General features: G+C 39.0%; 1 protein-coding gene across 2 annotated transcripts; it reads right to left on the bottom strand.

Annotated features, from left to right (window-relative positions):
* Nucleotides 1-229: 229 nt before the first annotated feature.
* rtn2a (reticulon 2a) lies at nt 230-27,059 on the bottom strand. Of its 2 annotated transcripts, none has more exons than XM_088346119.1 (10): nt 26,717-27,059; nt 25,359-25,412; nt 22,546-23,046; nt 21,108-21,257; nt 9,073-9,280; nt 7,367-7,505; nt 2,175-2,244; nt 2,052-2,098; nt 1,919-1,977; nt 230-634 (listed from the first exon to the last, which is right to left on the bottom strand). In XM_088346119.1, exons 1-10 carry the CDS (start codon nt 26,745-26,747, stop codon nt 559-561), a joined length of 1,335 nt encoding a protein of 444 aa, XP_088202245.1. In that variant the 5' UTR covers nt 26,748-27,059; the 3' UTR covers nt 230-558. The 2 variants fall into 2 exon arrangements, with proteins under 2 accessions (XP_088202245.1, XP_088202244.1); XM_088346118.1 differs by having other exon boundaries at nt 21,108-21,263; nt 26,717-27,057.
* Nucleotides 27,060-27,190: the final 131 nt, after the last annotated feature.

Below are 27,190 nucleotides of genomic sequence, written 5' to 3'. Positions count from 1 at the left end.
TCATGTCTTCACAAAAGCATCATACAGGTACAAAAGTCCACGTGTGCAGGGCAAGGTGCAAGTCAACAAGGGATGTGTTGCTTTGAGTGGAGAAGTGAAAATCATTCCTGAATACATTTGATCAGGCAGTTAGAAAGGCACCTTACACTTGCTTGGCCCATAATAGATGGTCCAACTGCAAGAATGCACAATGTGATAAGCCAATGTAAGAAAACATTACCGGCAAAAGTCTGGAAAAGGACAAAATAAGTTACTTTATTTGTTTGTTTGTTTTTTTGGAGTGATTATCTTACACACAGGGATAGTACACTCACACATTTGGGATGCATCCATGAAATATACCATGCACCCTTATCGTGTGTTCAAGTAAAAATAAAATTTCCACAAAAGGGCACTAAAAGCCCTATTTGGACGACAGCTTCCCACAGACACTTTTGGATACGCTTCTAATCACCAAACCCTCAAAAACTGGGCAGCTCGGTCAAGTGGAGCTGGGACTGCTTGCTGGGTAAGACATCGGAGTGACTGCCCGCAGGATCTTGCGTCATCCGTCAGTTTTTATTGGACCTTCGGTTTTGGTGCACCCAGGTTCTGGTCGGGCGGGAGGGATCCGCCGTGGGCCAGCCTTACTAGGCTACAGGGAAAAACAAGGAAGTGGTTTTGGATTCTTTCGGTTAGCCCATTCTATTAATACAAGTATTAATTCCCACAAAGTAGGCATCATATACAGTAGTCCCTCGCTGTATCGCAGTTTGGTTACTTTGTAAATGTTCACTGTGCATTGTGTTCTGTATTCTGATTGATACCACTTTTTTGCTTGTGTCTGCCTGTGCATCAACGTTGCAGTCTAAGTTGTATACATATGTAAAAAGTTTTAAAAACCTATATTACGTACACGCAAATCTTTTACAACTTTGAGTTTTTCTAAAAGCTATCAAGTCAACAAAACACTGTGGAGGGACAAAAGCTGCAAAAGCCCCAGGAAAATGCTTTCTATCAACAACAAACCAGGACTTCTCGACATGCTGGGTTAAGGTAAAAGCCTTTTTACAACACATTTTTGTTTTCCAATACTATACACATGATGGCGACAAAATATCATCTGAAGTAAAAAGTAAAAAGTGATTGTATCGTGCAATATATATATATATATATATATATATATATACTGCGATTGGCTGGCAACCAGTTCAGGGTGTCCCCTGCCCACTGCCCGATGATTGCTGGGATGGGCTCCAGCACCCCCGCGACCCTACAGAGGGTCATATATATATATATATCATCTCTCATCAGCTGCACCGCTTATCCTCTGTAGGGTCGCGGGGGTGCTGGAGCCCATCCCAGCTATTTTCGGGCAGTGGGCAGGGCACACCATGAACTGGTTGCCAGCCAGTCGCAGGACACACAGAGACAGAAAACCCACTCGCTCATTCACACCTAGGGACAATTTGAACTGGCCAATTCACCTGAAATGCATGTTTTTGGAATGTGGGAGGAAACCGGAGTGCCCGAGGAAACCCACACAAGCACAGGGAGAACATACAAACTCCGCACAGGAAGTCCGGTAGCTGGATTTGAACCCATGACCTCAGAACTGTGCCGTGGACGCGCTAACCACTCACCCGCCGTGCCGCCCAGAGGCAATCCAAAAAAATACAAAATGCAGTTTTAAAATATTGATTCTATTTATTAAAGCACAAAAAGTCAGAACCTATCTGGCCCGATATGCTGCCAAAGGTGGCCCAACTTGCTCAAGTTTAGGAGGCAAATACTTTTAAACATATGCAATCTATGCAAAAATGTGCTAATCAATTGGGAAAAAAATCTCCTGTACACAGAGGACATGAAAATGGAACTGCAATATGGAAAGGGAACACCGTATCAATGCTGCCGTGCCCCAAGATGATGTTATACTCACAAGTCTTTGATATTGTCAACAACGGCCTGGATCTTCGCGATGAAACTGTCCACTTGTGCCTAAAACACAATGCCAACATAAAATATGCAACAAATATGCAAACGAGAGCAGAAGTGCAAGACTGCAGTTTTACCTGACGCCGTTTGTAGAAAAGTGGCAAAGAAAAGAGAGCGATCACACCTGAACGGAGGGAGTGAACAAAACAGTAAGAAAGGAAAGTACAGCGCGTGAAATATTGACAGATGTGATGAAATACCTATGATCAAGAGAGTCAGGCCGTTGCACAGATCTCCCAGGTATGTGATAAGGTACATCAGGACCAGCAACTATACATCAACAAGGGGAAAAATATACAATATCCAATTATTGTATGCAACATTGAGGTTTGTAAAGAGATTTGCAAAGACAGCATACTCCCGATTACAGTTTAGAGTCAAGGATTTTTTTAAAGTATAGATCAAGAAATATGTGTTTACTTTATATAACATGCGCTTCACTTCCAGGGAGTTGGCATGATTGTCCGCCAACTCGCCTTTGAGGCAGTGGTTCTCAAATAGTGGGGCGGGTCCCCATGGGGCGGGAGCGAAACCGAGTTTGACGTCAGAGCACCTTTTTTTGTAATTTTCCAAAAAATAAAGTGCAATTGCACCTAGACTACACTAGGGAATATTATCATTCTAATTGGCAGTGTTTTGTTTGCATTTAACCTCCATGATGTGCATATAGCACAGAGTATAATATAAGTATTAAGTATGACGTGTAGATACAAAGTGGAGCAGACCCTCAAGTGACCCCATGAAAAATTAATTAACCCGAATGAGGAGACAGACTACTGGGGAGGGCGCGAGATGATTTCTTCTTCGAGAGGTGGCACGACAGAAAATAATTGAGAAGTACTGCTCTAAGGGTACCCCCCAAAACACAAAACCTTGTGAAAGGCTGGGCAAAATTCAAGAAGAATGTCACTGTGAGTCATTGTATTTTGTGATCTTCCTTGTGCTTTATAGCACTCCTTTTCGGTTGCACTACACAAAACACTGACATCTAGAGGTCAAATATTACACTGTGTCCTCTTAATGTGTAACTTTAAAGAGGCTAGAATTGATGCAGCCCCTCCGAAAGATTGTGTGTGGATTTTATTTAGAAAATTTCACTTAGGGCAGGCGTGTCCAATGTCCGGGGCTAGTTGCGGCACGTGATCGATTTATTACTGGTCAGCGGCCTATGACATGAAATTATTAATGTGGCCCGCCAGTTATGTTGACCGCAGTACAAAATAAATTTGTACACAAAAAATCGATATACTGTATCACCACTTAACAAGATGATGGCAGTAACCCTTTGGCCACCTTGCCCTTGGCTTTCTGTAAGAATTTTAGTCCACCCCATTTCCGACATGGCGACTGTAAATAAAAGAGTTGAGGTTGAGACCCGCCGCTTTCAGGACAAGTGGAAATTGGAGTATTCAACTGTGTCTGCCTAATTTGCCAAGAAACTTGGGCTGTTTTCAAAGAATATAATAACAAGAGGCACTGCCAGACAAAACATGCTGACTACAAAAAAAGCTAACTGGAAACAAATGCTGTGAAAAGGTAAAGCAACTGGAAGCTGTTTTAATGGCACAGCAGCGCTTTCTCACGAGACCCTGCAAGTCAAATAACAATGTTACAAAGGCGGGGTATGAGGTAGCGACGCTGATCGCCAAGCAATGCAAACCTTTCATGGGAGGGAATTTATTAAAGACTGTTCAAAAAAAGCCAGGCTGAATAGTCGGTCCTCACGAAATCTTACGAAATCTGGCCCACTTTCTGAAAAATTTGGACACCCCTGACTTAGGGGTTTGCTCCATTTTGTTTCCACTTGTTTAGATGTGACTAGTGGAGTTTCAAGACGCTCCATTGGTAACTGATAATTCTGACTTTAAACTACAAGCCCCTGTTCTATTAAAATCTAAAAGAAGTTGCAGTGAGATCATCCTCCCAAAAAAGAGAAGCAGCATCAATGGTGTCCGCCTCTCCATTTTATACTCCCAAGTTAGCGTCCCCCAATATAGGACACGACGATCTCCTGCTGTCACAGCGTGTCATGTAACATTCCAGCCAGGTCAAAGTTGACACTGGAAGGTCCTCAGGTTGAGGTTCGCATGGCTCACAGACCGGCAAAAGGGGATGCTAATGTCGCCCCGCCGTTTCTATGTATAAACACAGGCTGTTAATAGCTCGGGTGGCCAATAAAAAGACAGCAGATAGGTAAAGGGAGATTCACGACTTACAACTGGAGTTGAAATGGTCGCAGGCAAGTGTTAGGAGATGAATGAGTCTGTTTCTCTTTGTACTGGGAGTGCGTCTACACTTCAAAAACCTACTTTTTTTGTTTTTATTTTATTTTTTCACACATCATCCATGTCTTCTGTTTGTTTATTTAAGTCTCAAGGGGTAACCTCTTAGTGTGTAGCACATTTATTGTGACAAATGTAGTAATTTTCTAAAAAATACAAATCAAGGGTTTTAATAGAAATCAGTTGATACTTCCCATTGATTTCATTTTCTTAGCCAATAAGAGTCTAGTATTAAATAAGATTGTGGCAATTGTTTTAGAAACCTGACAAGATTGCCCCCAAAATATAATATATAACGTATACAGTATAGCAGGGGCCAGGAACCTATAGCTTTAGAGCGATATACGGCTTTTTTTCATGTCAAGTCAAGTCCCATTTATTTGTAGAGCCCTTAATCACAAAATGTCTCAAAGGACTGTGCAGGCCACAATTACACTATCCCCTTATCTGAGACCGACATACGGGCGATGAAAAACTTAAAACATCAACATGAGGAAAATAAGAAACCGTATGAAAGGGCCAAACAAATGGTGATCCCTATTCTAGGATGACCAGGCTGCAGTAGATGTTGGCATGGGTAACAATACACAAAACATAATAAACGTCAATAAAACAAATGAAAAATAGGTAAAATATGAAATTGTCCCAAATGTTTATGACAGCAAAGGTGCAGCTTCCCGAGTCCTTTTTTATACGTATATATGGCACGGATGATATTTTAAACCAACAAATTTGATCTGTACAGCCCAGATAAAATTAGTTCTAGGTCAGATTTAGGAGACTTATTGATACAGTAGCACTGATGGAACATGGTTTGGCCCAGAACATAAAGAGCATACTCTCAACTACAGTTTACAGTCAAGGTGTCACACCAACAGCCCACATTTTGGCTGTACGCGGCTAGGAAACCCCTTTATATGATAGCTCATTAAACAACTTAAGTTCACTGTTGAGACACTTATTAAAAAAAAACAAAGAGCAACTGTTATCAGACAGAAACACAATTTGATTGGGTGGGCAGTAGAAGTAGGCGGAGCTTTGCATACAGTTCACTTCTGTCTGCCCAGTGCTGTCTGCACCGATGATAAATATATCAATATCCTCGTTTGCAGTTTTTGTGACATTTTTACAAAAGACTTCTGCTTGCCCCTTGTTTTGAAATCACTATTTATGAAAAAAAATGAATGTCGAAACAAGCCTCAATGATCTTAAGTATGGGAGGGAGACAAGTTAAAAGTGGTATGTCTGTTGATATGAGACACAGGCTCTGGCATTATTCTTATTTCATGAATTTGATCAAAGCAGACCCTCAAGTGACCCCATGGAAAATTAATTAACGTTTGCAAAATACTGCAAGTTGGGCCACCTTTGGCAAAAATTTTGATTTTGTCTGGAGAGCGAGTTTGGCAGTTTAGCTGAAAATTTTCCCAAAATATATGGTTTGGCTCCCCAAAAAAATATTCTTCCTGTGGTTTGATTGAAAGTAACTACCGCTTGGTGTAGCTGTCGCTTTAAGAATGAGCATCACTGCATGGTTACGGCAGTGAAATGTTATCGAAATCTAGTTGTATGCAATCCCATGTTATTTATTGCGTGAGTGCCAAAGTTTCATCTTTCATGAATCTGTGACTTCATGCCATTCTCGTCATTGTTCTGTTTCTTATTCTTTGTAGACAACCTGTGCTATGGATTGCGAGTCATGCTCGGCACCAGGGATTGATGGTATCGCATGGTGGATTAAAGATTCGGCCAAAAAAAACCCTCCCCTCTCAAATAAAACATACAATTTCAATTTCAGGTCTGCTTCAGCTTGGTCCATCAAATCAAATTAGTTTGTAGAGCTAGGCAGGGCTGTAAAACCTGCGGGCCGGGTCGGGTCGGGCTTTATTCTTTAGGCCCAATCTTACCTCTGGTGTGTATGCATTTCTTGGGACACCAATGTATATTGAGTGTAATTCTGTAAAAAATGAAAAATAAAACACTAGATAGTGTTAGATTAATTTAGTTTCTAAAGTAAATTTCAATGGAGAAAACTACATAAAATCACATATTTTGGGTTATAAGATGCTCCGTATTTGTAAAAAAACACACACATATAAGTTGCACTGTCGTAAAAGTTGCATTTGGAGACCGTTGGCTCTTGCAGGCCCCATTTTTATGGCTGTATCGTATCACCAAAGCCGAAAAATTTACCGAATAATCTAGCCATGCACAGTGCTCAACATAAATGAGTACATTGTTACACCATGTTAGTTCTTAATCACACCCAAAAATTGGGTCACTCTATACTAAATTTGTCAATTTGAAAAAAACATTGTTTTAAAAAAATGTCTCGGAAATTTGTCAAAAAATATATATACATTTTGCCCCAGAGCCGTGGTCACTAATGTAGTCCCTGCAGGCACCAAGTACCTCCGTTAGAACACCTGAGTAGCCTGTGGAGTGGTTCTAAATAGCTTATCAGTGATGGGTCATTGTGAATTTCAAGGAATTTTGACTTCCAACTGGTATGATGTTTGAGTGGTTGTTTAAGCCTATTTCAACCTAACTCCCAATAGTTACAGTCTGGTAACAACATAAACGTAACATTGTAAACAACAAATTGTTATTAAGAAATGCATATCAAACTGGTAGCCCTTTGTGCTAATCAGTAGCAAAAATGTAGCTTCCAAATGGTTGGTTCCAGGGTATACATTGCTCAAATAGCCACCATCAGAAACAATTACAAGAATACTGTATGCAGTATTTTTTAGAGGAGCACAGCATTTTTTCCTTAACATTACCTAAAGTCATTTGCTGTAATCCTGCTTTTTATACCTACAGAAAGCAATAGCTCAATAAATTTGTTTTATAACCCAAGCTTTTAAATATGGGTGTTGAATGATGTTTTAAATATGTTTGAAGCCTAGAAAACTCTAATTGGAGATTTAACTCTTTGTCAAGTAAATATAGACATAGTTTAGGAAGGTGTCTGATTGAAACACAAAGCTTCATAAAGACAGTTTTGGCTTACAAAACCTTTCCAGTCTGATTCATCTATTATTACTAAAAGTCTAAGACATCGACAAAGAAGTAAGCGCAGATTTTCCAATTCAAAAACCCTTTTTCACCTTGAGGGACTCAAACAGGTTGGCCACAAAGAGGAGCCTTTTCAGACCGTCCACAGCTGACAGAGTTGAGACGATAACTTTCTGTGTGTACAGCTCGGACTGCTCTCCACTTAAACTGATGTCCATTTCCAAGTATGACCTGACACACACACAATATTACAAAATTGTTCTCTTTTCCCATATTAGCTGATTAGAAAAATAAATACAGTGCCTGATTTCTGGAATTGTTGCACATTTATCACTCACAAAGGTTCCAGATCATCAAACCAATTTTAATATCACACAGAGACAAACAACCCAAGGAAACACAAAAATCAGTTTTCTGGCCCCATGTTTAAAATTAATTGCCCCTGAACCTGAGCAAGTTAGCTGACATTTGGTAGCAATAACAAAAATCAAGCGTTCACGAGTCTTTCGCAACTCTGTGGAGGAATTTTGGCTCACTTTCTTTGCAAAATTGCTTCAAATCTGCTATATTGGAGGGTTTTATAGCATGTATTGCCCGTTTAAGGTCACACCCCAGCACCTCAATTGGATTTAAATATGGACTTTGACTTGGCCACTCCTGAAACGTCATTTTGGATTTTTTTGAGCTATTCAGAGTCGAACTTGCTGGTGTGTTTCGGATCGCTGCCCTGCTGATGATACAAGAGCACTTGAGTTTGAGGGCACAAACTGATGGCTGGTTGTCATCTCCGGAATCGTCTGGCAAAATCTAGAATTGATTATTCTGTCAAACATAGCAAGTTGTCTTGATCTTGAGGCAGGAAAGCATCACACTGCCACCATTATGCTTTACTGTTGGCATCATGTTTTTTTGTCAAATGCTGTGCCATTTTTATGCCAGAGGTAAGGGACTCCATTACTTCCAAAAAGTAATTTGAAATTTTTGTTTCATCAGTCCACTGAATGTTTCTCCAAAAATCTTGAGGATAATCAAGATGTTCTTTAGCAAATGTGAGTTGACTCTTTGTGTTCTTTTGTGACAGCAGTCGTTTTTGCCTGGTAACTCTCCCATGGATGCCATTTTGGTCAGTGTCTTTTTTATAGTGGAGTTATGAACACTGACCTTAACTGGGCTGACAGAATAATACATTTTTGTGTTTACCAGATGATCCTGAACGTCCGGCCATCAGTTTATGCTCTCAAACTCAAGTGCTCTTGGATCATGCAGCAGGACAGACCGAAACACACCAGCAAGAACACCTATGTATGCCTCAAAATATAACAAAATTAAGGTTCTGGATTGGCCAAGTCAAAGTCTGGTATTAAATCTAATTGTGATGAACCTGGCAGTTCATGCTAGAAAACCCTCTAATATGGCAGATTTAAAACAAATAAAAGTGAGCCAAAATTCCTCCGCAGCGTTGTGAAAGACTCATTACAAATTATCGTGAATGTTTGATTTTTGTTATTGCTACCAAAGGTGGCCCAACCTGCTTAGGTTCAGGGGCAATTCAATTTTCGTATAGGGCAAGATAGGTACAGAATTTTTTTTGTGCCTTAACAAATGGAATCAACATTTTAAAACTGCATTTTGTATTTCCTTGGGTTTCCTCTGTGTGATATTAAAATTGGTTTGATGATTCAAAACCTTTGCAAGTAATAAATAAGCAAAAAAAAAAACAAATCAGGAAGGCAGTAAATACTTTTTAAATGGCACTGTGGCTGGGCCTTCCAAAGGACAGAGAAAGAACAGTTCTTACTTGAAAGGGTGTTCTCCGTCGCCCCACTTGAGTCCATGCAGGATCCCGTAGTAGATGCGCACCGACATGGTGACACACACAACGGCGAGAGACACCGTGGAGAGCACAGTGACGATGCTGAGCTGGAACAGGCACAGGAGACCCACCACCAGGCCCGTCAGGACCAAGCCGGTTCGCTCCATATCCTTCCAGTAGATCAGGTCCATAACTGGAAGACATGGTTGGGGACGGAATTGAAATTGTAAAAAAAAGGAAGATGCCTCATTGGTGTGAAAATTGATAGATAAGAGGGGGGTATTCATTAAATTTTTACGTGTCTACTAATTGTAAACACCAAGCAGTTCAGGGTTTCCCCTGCCTACTGCCCAAAGATACCTATTGAAGACAAGCGGCGCAGAAAATGGATGGATAGTTGGAAGATCACTGAGTACATACAAGGGCGTGAGGGAGCCAGCCGTTAAGTCCAGTTCAGTTGTGAGTAAAGTACCTCAATGCACGAACAACTGTGTTGTTAAAAAAGTTTGACTCATTTATCTTCTGTATTCTAATGAAAAATCGTAACTTGAACAAACGCAAACACGTCCGAACAAAGCCGAACGCATGGCCGAGTAAGATAAGCAGTTTTGGGCATTATTTTTTCAGTAACAGGATAATCGAACTTATTATTTTTTCCAGAGTGTTAACGCGCTGTCGGTTACTGACGGTCAAAACGGTGAGTTACTTTGGCTGCAGAACGGCAACGGTGGTGTGTCCCTGTCATGTCCTGCATGGTTGTCATGGCTCCCTGCTGGCCCCGCCCCTTGACACCGGCTGAGACGCATTGAACTGATTGCTTGTGGAGTACTTAAACGCTCCTTTTGGGACTGCCCGTTGCCAGACCATTGCTTTACCTTGTTGAAGACCTGTTCATTGATCTGAGTAATGCCTAGTTTGTAATTTTGATTGCCTTTAAACGTGTTTTGTTTTGTTTTTGGTCCGTTTGTGTGTTGGACAACGTTTATTTCCTAATTAAAGTGACAGATCGTCTCCGCATATGAGTTCCGACTTCCTGCTTCCCGGTCCGTTTCATGACAGTCCCTGCACACCCCCGAGGTTCTTACGTCACATCTTTTCGGATGATGTAATCATCCAAAGTATCGACTAACGTATAGTTAGATAGGTATTACAATTACAGTATAGTATTTACCAATGCACCGAAAGAAAAGGCAAATGAGGGCTGATTTACGAAAAATTTAAGCACCCCGACTCATGCCATTCGCGAACAAAACGTCTCTATGAGCCAGCTCTTAGAAATAATTGAAGGTAGCCTGCTTCCCACCAATCAACAGTTGTTTCCCTCCGGGATACCTTTTTTCTCTTATGATTGTTTGATATACATTTTGGGGGGATTTTGTGTTGTTGAGTTTAAATCTTTTGAGCATTAAAAGCTTAAAACTTTTGTAATTTTTTTTTTTGCAGATTCATAAATATTTTAATTATATTTCCTGTGTTTCAGTGTTAATGTGTTTGTATACATTTGTAAAATATATTATTTTTCTTCATCCTTTTGGTATTGAATGTTTTCTTTTCTTTCTTTTTTCTCCTATTTTTGTGTTTATTTTTATTTGTTGTCCTCTTCCTGAGTCAGTCTGATTATATGCTGTTACTTGATAATTGGTAATGTATGGATTAAAGCAACAAAAACAACCTAAAAAGCTGATCGGGACCAAAAAGAGCCAGCCAGCTTTTTCAGGCTGAAAAGAAAAACGTTCTCTAAAAATAATTTCCATATCTTCGAGTAAACTCTGGTCAAAGACCTTACCGTGAGGTTTCTTTTTGCTCGGAAAATTTCTAATTCCTTGACATACAACTTATTTTCAAAGTAATGGGTTGAGTTTCCTGGTTACTACTTTTACTATAGAGTAATTCAGTTACTAAATCTGTTACTTTTTGTAAGAGTAGTGAGCGACTATAACTAATGACTTTTTTGAAGTAACGTGCACAATACTGGAGATGAGCGGCCATCTTGACTACATGTGTAGCATCGTTACAAGGAAGATCATCAGGCCGACAATGCGTGTTGAGAATTGATTGTGATTAATTGCATATTATCGCCTCTTTAGCCGATGATAATTGGTCCCAAGAAAATTAGTGATAAAGGGAAGGGTAAGAGACCCCTTGTTACTTTGCGCTTCAATTATTCTTGGTTTTTAAAAGATTAAAACAAAAAACAACTATAAATGCTTGCAGAAGAACGTTTCGAACGACCAAGATTCACGCTGATTGGCCAATTTATATCATAGCGCCTCCCATAATTTACTGTGACAGGACACATGCTCTGCGCTCTCATGAGCTTTTGCAGTAGCCCAACGATCCCTATACCAAAAATTCCGGCCCGATAAGGACTCTCTTGCGACAATATGGACAAGCGATACGAGTCCCCAAAAAAGTCCCCATCCGGAATAATGGGTTTTGAGAATCTCCCATCCGGAATACATTTCTATTGGTAGTCATGGAAACGAGGGCTTTTCCAGAGGGTAGTAGGGACTGAGCAGGGACTGTCCAGGGTGGCTTGAGGGGGCCCGACCCACATTACCTTTAACCATGGGTAAATGGTGAATTCCAAAGAGTGGATGCTAGCGAAAGGATGCTAACAGCTATGTGCGCCACTAACAAAGTTTTAGCGCAAGCTAGCTGTAAACACTGTTGGTGATTAGTTGGGCTGGCACAGCCAGCCCAAGTATTTGCGCAAGCTAGCTGTAACACTGTCGGCAATGGGTGCGCCAGCCCAAGTACTAGCGCAAGCTAGCTGTAAACACTGTCCGCAATGGGTTGGGCTGGCACAGCCAGCCCAAGTATTAGTGCAAGCTAGCTGTAAACACTGTGGGCAATGCTAACTTCTTCATGCCCCAAAATTTTGGGAAAGGCTGTATTGTAACAACTTCATATTTACAAATTATTCTAATGGATTCATGTTAATGAATTTTGCTAAGGGATACATGCTAAAAAGGGATGCTATCAGCTAAATGCTAACTTTTTCATGCTAAAAAATTTTGGTAATGGCAATATTGTTACGACTTCATATTTACAAATTATGCTAACGGGCTTATGTTGACGAGTTATGCTAATGGATACATGCTAAAAAGTGATGCTAACGGCTAAATGCTAAATTCTGAATGCTAAAAAAATTCTGAAATGGCAATATTTTAATGACGTCATATTTACAAATTATACTAATAGCCTCATGTTAATGAGTTATGCTAATGGTTATATGCTAAAAAGTGATGCCAACGGCTAAATGCTAACTTCCTCATGCAAAAGAATTTTGGTAATGGCAATATTTTAACGACTTTATATTTAAAAAAATACTAATGACCTCATGTTGATGAGTTTTGCTAATGGATACATGCTAAAAAGTGATGCTAACGGCTGAATGCTAACTTCTTCATGCTTAAAAGTTTTGTAATGGCAATATTGTAACGACTTCATATTTACAAATTATGCTAATGGCCTCATGTTGATGAGTTATGCTAACGGATACATGCTAAAAAGTGATGCTAATGGCTAAATGTTAACTTCTTCATGCTGAAAAATTATTCTAATGCTAACATGCTAACGACTCAGCAAATTGAATGGGCTCGATTCATTCCGGATGGGCCAATTCAAATTGAACAGCCCATTCTATTTGAACATGTATATTTTAAAAGTTTTTAAAGTGTAATAACAGTGTTATTACTAAGATTTTACCATGAATGTGTTTTTTACACCTCCACAAGGCATATCCTTGTTGCTAACGGTTGTGGGCCCATCTCAAATGAACTTGCCAGCACCGGGGGGGTTTGAGGGGGCGGAGTCCCCCCACAGAACCAAGTAAAAAATGACAGAAACATCTCTCTGAGCTAAAAACTTTATGCTAACTCATAATGTTAACAACCGGGGTTATATATACATACCGGGATCATCTTCCAGATCAATCACAACTCTTACAATTGCCGCGGGAATTGTCTAGTGTTTACTTAAAATCCCGCTGAATAAAACTTTAATTTGCTTCTCCTTCAAGGTTTTTTAGAGTACCATGACAAATTATACATCAAAAATTCCAGCTCGACCGGGAGTAGTGTACTATCATCTGGATTACCCATATCCGTTACCATGACGACGTAACTGACAATTTAAAAACCCAGAATTTCCCATTCATTTTGAATGAGACCATCTCAAATTAACTTTCCAGTACCGGGGGTGTGTGGGGGGCCGGAGTCCCCCCACAGAACCAAGTAAAAATTTACAAATACAGCTTTCCCAGTTAATAACTTTATGTTTTATTTCCGTATCATCTTCCAGATCAATCACAACTCTTACAATTGCCGCGGGAATTGTCTAGTCTCTTCTCTTCTCTTCTCTTCTCTTCTATTCTATTCTATTCTATGTGCATTACCAAAGATCAAGAAATTCCAATATTAAAGTAACAGAGCGGGGCAGACCGGGATTGGGTTGAGGGGGGTTTGACCTGAGAAAGAAAAGTGCTTTCTATCCTCCAACATGAGACGCCAGCGTGGCAAAGAGGACCCATACAGATCCAGCCACTGCTAAATTTAGCCCCCAGTTGAGAGAGCAAAGCAAGCGGTGGAGGGGAATTGAAATGCGGCCTTCCACGGCACCTGCTGCCAGGCGTCAGAAGCATTTTTCTACACCCGCTAGGTTTCCCCCTGCTTCCGTCACCCACAGCAACAGCTGCCCTTGGAAACCATGCGGTCACACTCTAATAAAATTAGAAAAATCAATGTGTGATTTCGTCACTTCATTCGTTTTCCGCCACTGTATCGCAATAAATTGGATAAAGTGTGAAAGGAAAAAAATCACATATCAAGTTACCAAATGGTAATGCGTTTCATGTCCATAAAACTGGAACATATTAAATAATCTATTACAGACGTTCCCGACTTACGACAATTCGACTCACGAAAAACGGTAGATACGAACATTTTTTCGCGATGTGGAAAAATATCCGGACATTGTTGTAATATATATTTTGTATTGTGCACCATTTTCGGAGTACAGGACAGTACTGTAGTGCTTCTTTCCGCTGCGTTGCTCTGTGAAAGCTCACCCAGCATCCACCTTGAAGAAGAAATCCAGCTTCCTCTTCCTAGTTTGTGTGCAAACACACTATACTGTATCTCCAGCGCACTAAGAACTTTGACAATATATCTCGTGCATCCAAACAATATGGTTCATGTAAAGTGTAAAGAAGTGGTGAGCCGTTATATTTTAAATGAAAATGGAATATGGAAGCTTGATGCTGTTGAGAAAATGGTTGGATCGATTTTTTTCAGCCACTTTTTACCACAGAGGAGGAATTTGCTTTTGAAGCTCATCTTCCAAAAGTAAGTTTATTTATCTTTATCGAACATATTATTTCATGTGATGTTTTTTCTTTTATTACAAAACAATACAGGTTATTTCTACAAGCCTTAAACATACTTATATAAACCTTAAACATACAAAATATGGCACTGAAGCAACTTACGAACAAATTCAACCTACGTAAGTAGGGTATCGTCTGTATTCTTTATTCATCAATATCCAGCCAATATAGTGTATTTCAAATGTAGTGAGGAAAAGTTTCTAAAGTGTTTGAATATTTCGGTGTGCTTTTATTTTTTTAAATGTATATTTTTTTAAAAAACAATCACAATACATTAGTAATTCAATTATGCGCCCCACTTTTCAAAAAGAGCGGTGCAGCATTAAGTTGTCTTAAGATTGGAAGCACGGATATTTTCTTTAAGGGCTTAATTTCAGAAGTCAGCCACAAATTTAATTGAATCCAGAGTGATTTGCCCTAATGAAATAAAAAGTCAGTGTATTCTGAATCATGTTATTTATTATATAAGTCCCGATAACCAAAAACCTTCAAAAGAAAAGTTTTGGATGTTGATGTAACCACACTTGGTAAGTAATATGGCTTTTTGCCACATACAGTGAAAATAGTAGCATTTCATTCAAATATTGCAGAAAAATCATTTGACAAAAATGATAGCCTTCAAGAAGCTTTTTGAATTGATGATTTTTAATATACTAAATAAATTTTCCGATTTAATTAGTTTGGGTAGGCAGTCAGATAAATTAATTATTTAATGTATTATTTTTGCTCATTTTCTACACAATTATTCCTCAATTCTTAAAGCCTCTACAATTCAACAGCTATAATAAATAAATTCATAAAAATAATAGTAAATCAAGAAAAAAGAAAAAAGATACATTCTATAGTCAGACGATAAACCTCATTCACTGGCATTAACACATACATTTGTCAATGTTGGTGTATGGGTTCATATCAAAATGTCTTCATTGGCAGTAAATTAGTTTAAATGAACTCACTTATCAGCCAAAGGAACATGTTTTTTTTTTTTTGCGGGGCCCCGCTTTTATTAAACGTATAATATGTTCATAAAAGCTACCAATACTAGCTGCTGGTAAATGACTAAAGCCACAAGTAACCGTAAACTATGAGCATGGCTGGCAAGGTGAGCAGATAAATTATATGATCACATTTTAAGAGGTTTTTCGAGCACTAATGTTCCAAAACACTTTGGTTTTTACACTTCATGGAAACTGTGAAATATTGCATGCAATTGATACGGCGTTGCCTCAAGACACGACAATTCAAACAGGGTTAAGTTCCACACAACTGTCAGAATGATCCAAAAACGTCGATAATATTGATCAGCCATCTTGGAACGGCAAGTATAATCATTACCAAAGCGTAGTGGCGACACAAATACAGAGCTTGAGTCGGATTTAAGTATATTTTCTATTTTCTTCGAGCTGAAATGAGAAACAGTGGCTTGACTTGTCTTCACGTCTCGCAAGCCATACGATTTGACAAAAATAGTTTACCACCACTATAAAGTTGCATAAAAAATTAAGTTGGCCGAGTTTACAACTAGTTATTCTCAGAGTTTTTAAAGTTTCAAGCAAGATAAGGTTGCAAATACAAAAATATCTATCTTCTACGAGGCACCAAGGGATTTTTATATATAAACTTAAGGCTAATTTTGTATTTAATTTTGAAAACAATGATTTCTCATGCCAGTTAAAAAACATATTTCCTAAAAAATCTCTAACCCTAGAAAATCACAATGACACATCAGTGGAGTGCTATAAATCATATAAAATGACAACTGCTCTTGGGGACAAAATGCACTCCCATTGTTTAAATGGTAAAAGTAACAGTTCTCTGTTTTGTTAATATGATTCAAAATGTAGGCTATTGAGCAAAATCTCTATTTGTGCAACGTTATTATCAAAGCATTTCATTATGGTTATTTTTTAATGCTTAAAAAATCAAGTCGAAGCTTGGGGTCATCAGGATGTCTTAAAAAGATAAATGGAAAGCTACACAAGTCATCAATTTGCCCTTATTTCTATGATAAATCATATTTTATCCAAAATTTCCCCAAAAAATTACTTTTAATTCTAAAGAACAATAGAAAATACAGAAAATTGACAAAAATGTCTTCAATAGAGCTTGAACATTTACAAATATATGAAGAATCTGCTACAGAAATCCCAATCTAAAATATAAAAATGCTTAATGAACTAGTGAGGAGAAGGACAAGGCATTATTTTCTAAAATTGTGAATTTCATGCGCACAATTTATGTCTGCTTTGAGTACACAACTGTTCTAACAAACATCAATCCCACTTGAGAAAAAAAAACACAGCTCATGGTCCATTTTATATTAGCTAGTTTTATTAATCAAAGACTACGACTGAAAAATAATATGATTTCAAAAAAACCTTCTGAGTCAGAGTGATTAAATTCCTGCACGCACTTGATATCTAAGACATCAAATCTCCTTCAATCCTGGCAGTCCACCATGATAAAAGAATGAGGCAACCTGCTATTGCGGGGAGCACATTCCTAGCAAACATCCATTATGGTATGCAGAACCCTTTTCTCATTATTTTTACCCAATTTTTAAGGCAGTTTCGCTCACCTTTGCTGGCCATTTTGGCTGCCGTTTCGCCTGGCTCCCCGCGCTGTCCCGCCGTGCTCCCCTCGACCCCCGTGTGCTGTTTTTGGACAGGCACCGCTTGCTCAGCGGCTTCCAGCCCAGACAGCCCAAAATAATCTATCCTGCTTGCACCTCCCACATTGGAGATGGAAGGATTTTCTTTTTAACTTAACAGACTTCAGTCACAATTTGTCTGGCGCTTTGTTTTGGTTGAACTCGAAGGCCCAATCGCAGAGCCATCTGGTAGTGTAGGCACGAGAAACGTTTTTGTACTTAGTTCTAACAGAATGAGGAGAAAAATACAATTAGTAAATGTGATTTTATGGATGTACCAAGTTGTAAGCTAGTAACTGTTTTTAACATTGGACACTTGTAAAGGAGATTTCGTAGTGAGCCAGCTTTGTTATTTTGACTATTATACCTCACTGTTCTTCTTTATTTTGACTATTATAAACCATTAGATCAGCCGATTATGTTGTTGTTCTTCAATTTCCACACCCTTTAGGGTGGATCTGCTTTGGTATGCTGGCGTGTTTGAATAAAAAGAAAGGGTTGAGGGGAGAGCTTTTAGAGCAGAAATTCGTGTTTTTTACAGTGCTTTCCTGTTCTCCTTGCAAGATTGATATTTATTCATGTCTTTTCTCCGGATTTTGAGCGTCTACTTATTTATAAACATATCAAGTCTTAAAATTAATGGGGAAAGAATACAGTAAAATCACAAATTATTTTCAGAATAAAACTTCCTTGCGCTATAAGCAGATACATTTGCTCAATTTGAGTGCTTATTTTAGCATTACAGTCCACAGTTTTTCTTTTTCAATAATTGCAGCTTAATAGAATAGAATAGAATAGAAGAGAATAGAATAGAATAGAATAGAATAGAATAGAATAGAATAGAATAGAATAGAATAGAATAGAATAGAATAGAATAGAATATACCTTTATTGTCATTGTTACAACATGGGATATATTGTGACAACGAAATTGGACATGGCACTCCAGTCCACATTTTACAGTGAGGATATAAGGAAAACAAAGAGATAAAGGAACAAAGAAGATGTTTGTACTGTCCTTGTTGTATAGGCTTTGTTTTCCTCCGGTGGGGGGGTGTATCAGGGGGTGAGGGACAGACAGAGATTGGGTGGATCCAACTAGATGTTTGATCTTACTGTACACATGGTCCAGTGTTTTTTCCCTAATTGCTCAGTCAACGTATTAAATGCATTTGGGAAGTACAGTCCTTAAACATGCCCAATTAAAGTCGCCGGCGACGATAAAAGCTCCCTTTGGGTGTGCAAGCTGCTGTTTATTGATAGCAGATTTAATGCCCCGAAACATTTGAAAAATATAATAAAAAAAAAAGGAATTCAGATTTTTTAAAAATCATTCAAAATAAATGAATGAAATAGATAATAATACAAAAGTAATATAAAATAATAGTTTAAAGTGTGTCAAAGAAAATAACTAACGACAGTTATTTTCCTACAGGGTTCGTACACCTTCTCCGTGGCCAAATTTAAGCCCTTTCCAAGGACTTTCAAAGCCAATTTTCTACATTTTTTGTACCACTAGGAGGCACGAAGTATTACACACTGTCCCTTTATTTTATTTTTTTGCATGGCCCGTTAAAAGTGTTCATATTTGATAAGGAATCCTTGAACAATTACACATTTGATAGTGTCCTGTTCGGTGTAACATGCACCTATACTTTTGAGTTCTACCTGTAGGGGGCGACAATGCTTGATAGGACAATGCCTTACAAACTAATGCTTGCTACGGTTAATCATGGGGGAAGAAGAAATGCAATAGAGAAGCTACCAGGGAGCAGTGTCAACATAATTTTTTTAGCAGACTTGTTGAGAAACACGGCAACATTTTCAATAATTTACAAGCACTTCAACCAGAATTCAAGGACTTATCCATCATTGAAAACATAACATTAGGATTAAAACATTTTCAAGGATTTCTAGCACCCGTATGAACCCTGTCCCTAAAAACCAAAAAGTGCTCAATCTGAAACCAAGTAAAAGAAAGTAAAACAAGAAAACATTGTACCCATACTTAAAATGAACTTATTCTTCATGATGGTTTCTTACATTTTAGAGTAGTAAAATATTTATTAAAATTTACCAATCTACTGTAATTGCAATCATTTTATGACCTGCCTTATGTTACTGCTAGCTCCTGGCGTAACATGTCTTTAAAACAATTTAATACTCAATATTTGTCGTGTTTCTCATTATTTTTATTAAGTTTAACTTTTGAGGATTAACTGCAAACAACAGTTATCCGATTTAATCACTGGTTGGTTAGCGTGTTCCTGGTACAGTTCTGAGGTCATGGGTTAAAATTCAGCTGCCAGCCTTCCTGTGCGGAGTTTGCAGCGGTGCAGATAATGGATGGATGGATAAACACTGGTTAGCGATCCTCTACAAAGACCAAAGCTAAATATTTTGAGCCTTAACTGAATGGGATACATTTTAAGAAATAATAATTTATTCAACTGAAGCTGACCATAGAGCAGTCTTGGCGTTGTAGTTAATAGTTAGTGTAGTCAATTGTCATCTCATCTCATCTCATTTGCTGCACCGCTTATCCTCAGTAGGGTCGCGGGGGTGCTGGAGCCCATCCCAGCAATCATCGGGCAGTGGGCAGGGGACACCCTGAACTGGTTGCCAGCCAATCGCAGGGCACACAGGGACAGACAACTCGCTCGCTCATTCACACCTAGGGACAATTTGGACCGGCCAATCCACCTGAAATGCATGTCTTTGGAATGTGGGAGGAAACCGGAGTGCCCGGAGGAAACCCACGCAAGCACGGGGAGAACATACAAACTCTGCACAGTAAGTCCGGTAGCTGAACCCACACAGGAGGTTCCCAAGACCTTAGAACTGTGCCGCACACGCGCTAACCACTGCGCCGCCGTGCTGCCCGTAGTCAATTCTGTTATGTAATATAAATCTATTATTATGTGCAATAGCAGACCCAAGAAGCAGAAACATAAAACTTTAACGGATTAATGTGTGCTATTTATTGGAGGGACCTTAAATTCTGTCAGCGGCTTTCCTGCACATTCGTCAAAACTGCCAAGGTTGACCGCAACCCCCCAACTCAGACACATACACACACTTAAAATAATCTGAGCGTTTTGATCGACGTTCCACTTAAAGTGCCACTGACCAGGAAGAGAGTCGTTCTCTCTCAAAGAACAACACAAGCCAACACAAAGGTGAATATTATAAAGCCAAACGTGCCTCATTGGCTAAAAAAAGTCCCATCTTGATATGATGACAAAAATGCATTCTTCACAAACCACTCATTCCTGAATTTTGGAAAAACAGTTTCCATGGAGACGATTTGAAGAGGTAGGACATTTCAAGGGTGAGTACAAAGGATCAATGTGAAAATTGATCTGTTCCATTCATCTCCTGTGAAAGACTGAGGCACGTTTAGGAAATGCTAGCTGGTATGTGTAGCCACACGGTGGCGCTGCGTGAAGAATGGAGGGGTGAGTGCAAAGGTAAGATCAGGCCTATAAATCTCAGCCCTAGCCGACCCAGGCCCATTAGCTCGAGCCTGACCAATTACTTGATTCGCTGGACCAAGCCCGAAACAAACTCGAAATTTCATATTTTATTTGTGAAGACTAGAGAGGAGGAGAGGAGATTTAGGATAACAAATTAAAGCCTGTCATTTGTAACCAAATTCAAGCTAGATAAAGACTGTATAACCGTTTACTCATTTCTGTATCTGCAGATATTTCATTAACCGACAATTCTCCCTCATTGATTAGAGTTGAAAAGAAAATTTTAAGGCCGTCCATCAATTTGAAAAATCTATTGTGGTACTTCATGAGAGAGAGAGAGAGAGAGAGAGAGAGAGAGAGAGAGAGAGAGAGAGAGAGAGAGAGGCAGAGAGATTAAGGACAACAAACACTGGTGGATAATAACAAAAGGAGAGAGAAGGCCAGCCTGACCCACACGTAATGATTGACATTTTAAATTCCGGTTGGGCTTGGGCTTAGGTTCTTACCTCTGGCTGAGCAAAACAACTTGTTCAGCAGCTTTTCCTGAGTTTGCGAAGCATCCTGACCATCCTGAGACAAAGACTTAAGCTCAGTGGGATGCGGGGGTTCCTCTAAAATCCCAGGAGACTCAAACTCGGGATTTGGTGAGGTTGCCTCTGTTGCTGGGAAAAAAGGATGACATCACGCAATGCATCATGTTAGATCACTACATGATCATTGCTTCCTTGCATTAACCTGGTGGATGAATTACCATACCCAAACTGGCTTCATATGTATAGAATACGCATCAGGTGATTGTGAGCCGAAAATATGCAACAAAAAAAAATAAAGAAACCTAAATCTTTTCTCATCAGAAGATAATCTTGCTAATTTGATATATTATTTTACTTATTTTGTTGCATTTTATATGTATTTCTCCAGTAAAATAAGAAATATTACTTAAAATAACATAAAACCACATGTTTTAAAATCAATGCCAACATAGTAATCACTAAACTGCAAACAATGCTAATATTACTACTACTACAAAGAATATTATTTTTCTTATTGCACCATATGACATTTTTCATTCAACATTTTTATTTTCGAAAATGAAAAATATTCTATGTTGGAAAGTAAGTTTAGAGATATTCAAAATGAGCAGAATATTCTGCCATATTTGGCTCTTTTTAAAAATATTTTTTCTTATAATTGAGAAATGAGATTTTTAAAAGTTAGTATTTTAAGATACTAAATGTTGGTAATTTAAAATCTTCCATTAAAGGATATTTTCAATTGAAAGCAAATCTTCTTTTATAAAAAAGTCATACAGTTCAATGAGCAAAATGTGAATTATTATTATAGTCATTATTATTATTATTATAGTTTTTATTATTTTTATTTTGCATTCCTGAGAATATCTACAAGCTCGGGATTACGATTGAATATGAAATTTTGATTATTGGCATTAATAAGATTAAAAAAATGGAATATTCAGAACATCAACATACTGAAAAAAATCTGGTCGAGTTATTTTACATTGTCTTTAAAAATGTATGTCTAACAGATTTTTTTATTATGAAATACGATTTCTAACTCGATTAACAACCCAAAAATAAACTTAGCACATCTGCATCATTTTATTTTCTCATTCAAGGTGTATTTCAAATCTTCCAAAAGCACCCCGAAAATATTTCACCTCAAAGAGCTCCGAAATGAATAAAGCTACCAAGCTCACTCCAAAATGGTTCATCAGGATGCCTCACGGTGGTGGCAAAGCATTACTTTTATCAAAACGGAGCGCTCAATTGCATGCACCTTAAAACAGCATCAAGATGACAAAAGATAAAGGTAAAACTCTACTTTTGCCCAAATGAAACTATGCTACTAACTTCCCATGTTTCTTTTACAACACACGGATGCTACATACTATTGCTTGTCTTGATTCTGTGGATTTGATAGTACCTGGAAGTATCGGTGGTTGATATAAAGCCTGGGTCAAGCTGCCCTCTTCATTTACGACCTCCGCATGGCCCTCTTGAGTCTCCATATCAACAGTTTGGGGCGCCGGTTGTATTGTTACAGTCTCATTTGGTCTCCCCCTACTTCTCGGGCTGGTGGTCCTTGCTTCTCCCATTCCTCCTTCTTCATCTACTCGATTTGGGAAGCTCTGCGGGTCCCAGTCCGGATCGGGGGAGTCCAACAGCGTCTCCAGGGTGTCTGTACGCACGAGGGAGGTGCGACTTCCCCTTGGACAGCTCCTGCGTCTTTCTCGATGGGTGCGCGAAGCTCCCACGGACTCGGGTTCGGCAATGGCGATGTAGGAGAAGGTCAGCTCCAGGGAGTTTTGACGCGGCGTGCCCCATACAGAAGGCGAGGAGGCCAGTGTGTCGTCATCGTCGTATCCCACGTCCTCATCCTCGGACCAGTCCCTCGCTGTTTGCAGCTCGGACTCCTCATTACCAGCTGGAGCAAATAGGGGTTGTTTTCTTTATCCAACATACTAGATACATGTCAATCTTTACCATATTGTCCGGACTTTAAGGCACACCCAAAAACGTCAAATTGGCCAGAAAACGTGAGCCTTAAAATTGGGTGGATCGAATCAGATAGCAACTGTTAAAGCACCAAATCCTAGCCACCAGGAAGCTAGGCACATAGATGGTTGTTAACAATCGCCCAACATTGGTTTGAATGCAACGGGAATCGAACGCAGATCGCGACGGGTAGAGCGCCAGATCCTAACCCCTACAACCGGGGTCGGCAATACACGGCTCAGGAGCCACATGCGGCTCTCCAGCGCTGCAGAGTGGCTCCCTGGCAGAAATCTTACTAACTGGAAATAAATGTAGGGGTGAAATCAACCAGTTCAGGGTGTTCGCTGGCCAAAGACATCTGGGATGGGGCCTAGCACCCCCGCAACCCTAGTAGAGAATAAGCAGCAGATGGATGAATGGAGGAGGGAAATTTGTTTTTATTTTTATATGGTTTTCGTAGGACGACACAAATTAACATTTTCCATCCATCCATCCATCCATTATCTGCACTGCTTATCCTCAGTAGGGTCGCGGGGGGTGCTGGAGCCCATCCCAGCGATCTTCGGGCAGTGGGCAGGGGACAGCCAGTTGCAGGGCACACAGAGACAGACAACTTACTCGCTCATTCACACCTAGGGACAATTTGGGACAATTTGGATTGCCCAATATCCCTGGCATGCATGATTTTGGAATGTGGGAGGAAACCGGTGTGCCCGGAGGAAGCCCACGCAAGCACAGAGAGGACATGCAAATTCCACACAGGATGTTTTGATCTCATGACCTCAGAACTGTGCCGCACATGCGCTAACCACTGCGCCGCCGTGGTACCCCTTTACATTTTCCAATGCTGTAAAAATGTGTAGAATAACTATTACACAGACGAGAAAGAAATGAGCTCCTTCGCTTGTTTTCTTCTCTTTGGGCTTTCCTGTTGGAGCCAAAGAGCGTGCAAGCTCCGCCCCTTTTAAAGAAGCAGCGTCGTAATTTAATGCCGCACTATTAATTTCAACACAGAAGTAACATTAAACGGTAGGGCCACAATACGATCACGAGCACTTTTTACTACAATGTGTCTGTTTTTATTATGTCATTTCTGATTTTTGTCGTTATGTATTTTGAATGACACTTGGGCATAGGCCCGAGGATGGCTGCTTCAAGTATCAAAAGAGAGATAGTAAAGAATGCTGCTGTTTTACCAATGCACTGACTTGTTTGACTTTTGCACATAACTTGAACTTAAACTGCATTAATGTGATAATATTTGCTTTACTTTATCAAAAGGCTTTTGTTTTATTTTTAGAAATGCATACTACCGTTTATTGCATGCCTTTTGTTGCCCAGACAAGGGATACGTTATGCACGTTCCATTTTGATTTTTTTTTTTCAAATCCTTAAAGTCAAAATATCATTTAAGAATTTATTTCGTTATTGCAATTCTTTAATTTTATTAAGGAAATGAAAAATACTGTATTTCATTAATATTATAATGATGTTAAATTTGAGGAGTTATCCTAAAATAGAGTAGTCACGTGGTGCATCATTCGCCACAAGATGCTTTGCATTTAACTGAGTAATTTTGAGAGAATATAATATGATTGTATTTTTTGTCATTGATATCAATTTTGTGAAACATTGTATGTAATGAGATTAGGCACGGCACTCCAGGGTGGAACAAGTGAAAAAAGACTGAGTTAGAGAAAAAAAGACTATCAGGAAAAATAGGGGGGGAAATAATTACAACGTAGTTCTTAAAAAAACTGGCCCAAGTTATAACGACAATGCAATGAAAAAATAGTGCATCGTAAAAATAGTGCAAAGAAAATAAGTTCAATAACATAAAGCAGCAGCAAAAAAAGCAATATAATTCATTTTAGTTTTTTGTATATGTAATTCTTTCCCCCTAGAGGTTCATGCGATAGTATATAATTTTTTTTGTGTCATTTGGCAACAACCAAAACCAACAAAAAAAAAACAATTTTTGCTAGATATCTTTTCACAAATGTCAATTCAGCATCTCATGGTCTCCCTATTTGTTGACCAAAACCCCTCAGGAGTGCCTTTTATTTGATGTGTGAAAAGAGAGCTGAAAGCATCTTTTAAGGTCGTGAAAGCAAACACTTGTAGCTTTTCATTGAAGGTATTTTGAAGAGCGAGAGCGGGATGTCAGAGGTGCACCATTGGAGTTAAAAAGAGAAAGCACAATTCAAGTGAGTCATAAGTGTGAGCGTGTAGCTTTCATACCCTCAGTGCACGGGGGCGTTGAATCTGGAGTGGAGACCACTGAGCCATATTCCTCTGCAAGACAACGAGAGCAGTATTTTTGTATTATTTGCTTCGAAAACTGGAAGCTTAGCAGTTAGTGTTACATCAATTCTTCAACATGCAATGCTGTTATGCTGTCAACCAATTGGTGCAGTGAAAAGGAATAGTAATAACTGAAAGCTTAAAACCTTTGTTATGGTCTAGGCATTCTTTCATTTATTTTGTATTTAAGGCGATAGTAATCAGTTACCAATCCCAAAAAATGGATTTTAAGACACCTTAGAGCTCTAAAATCTGGATAAAGAATCATACTAACCTTCGTGTTAATACATATTATTTAAATCTATATATTTTAGGGAGGTGTAGACTACAAGCTTCATACTGCAAATCATCATTTATGTTAAATAAGGTTCAATTTTGGTATTCTTTTTCTTATTTTACTATATTTTGAATAGTTTTTTTCTTAGTAAAATGAGAAAAACAAAACAAAATACATACAAAATTGTCTGACTTGCCAAACAGTTATTGAATTTGCTTATTTGTAGCGTTACTTTTAATGTACTGTTGTTTTATTTTATGTATCGTTTTTACTTCACCAGAAAAAAGCTAAAATTGATTATAAAATGTAAAAAGAACTAAACGATAATAAATTATAAATAATAAAATAAATAAGATTTATGCAAAACTGATTCATTATGTTCCATAACGTAAACTATTACTTTTTATTAATATATGTTTCTCTATGATTGTTCACAATTACAATACTATTATACATGTCTATTACATATGTCTGGATTAAATTATAGCATAGCTCAAAGTCAACAATTATTAGCCCCTTTTTAGTGATTGCACTTATAACTGCGGTGTATTATTTGCCATCAATTGCCTAATAAGTATCAGTTTGTAAACTATCGTGTACACTCGAATGTCCATAAACAATTACACACCCCTAAAATAAATGTAGATTAGTATTGTAAATTGTACTTGATCTTATAACGCTCAATGAATAATTGTAAATATAAGGAAATAACGTAAAATGAACTCACATTGCAGTCTTTCATGGATTTTCAGGGGGCAAAAAATAAGAAAATCAATGCATGTATTTTTTTCAAATCACTACTGGATTACTACTGTCCAATTCAAACTACAACTCAAGTTTAAGACATCAGCAAACGTTTCTCCAGCATAGTTTCTATCTACAGTATGTTTATAGGCGAGCAAGGGAGCGAGATGAAGATGCAGAATGAAGTGGAGGGCCGAAAGATACCGTTAGCAACAGAAGGATGCTGAGCTACGGCGATGAGTAGCAGGAAATGAGAAAGGGAGAGCACACTTACGGCAGTGGGAGAATCCTAAAACCTGGCCCATACTCCATCAAGACATCGCTGAGGCCACCCCCGGCCCTCCTCCTCTCATGTGATGCCGGGGAATGGCACAGAAATCCCTGCGGTCCCTCTCTCGTGACGCTTTCTGTGGTCCTCGCTGATATGCGTGAGCAGCTTTCTGCCTCTGGCTCTGAAACACAGCCGCCCCGCCCTGCCTCACACCAGCATCCTCCTCATGTACACCCTCCTCCTCATCCTCCTACTCCCTATGCCTGCTCTCACTTCAGTGTCAGAGTTGCAGCTAGTAGCTTCCGCTAACAGTGAGGCACTAGAGCCAATAGCCCTGGTCTGGATGTTTGGTCGTCACTGACAAAAGCAACTAATGGGGGAAGAGAGGAGATGTCAATAATGGATAAGATTGAGAGCATGCGGCGCAACTGTTTGTAATTCATACACAGCACCATGTATTTGTTTTGTCTACTAACA

This window comes from Urocampus carinirostris, chromosome 10 (assembly GCF_059441175.1).
Source record: "Urocampus carinirostris isolate Australia breed hairy pipefish chromosome 10, RoL_Ucar_1.0, whole genome shotgun sequence".
Lineage (NCBI taxonomy): Eukaryota > Metazoa > Chordata > Actinopteri > Syngnathiformes > Syngnathidae > Urocampus > Urocampus carinirostris.
Note: the sequence above shows the minus strand (reverse complement) of the source record. Positions and strands in the feature narration are given on the sequence as shown.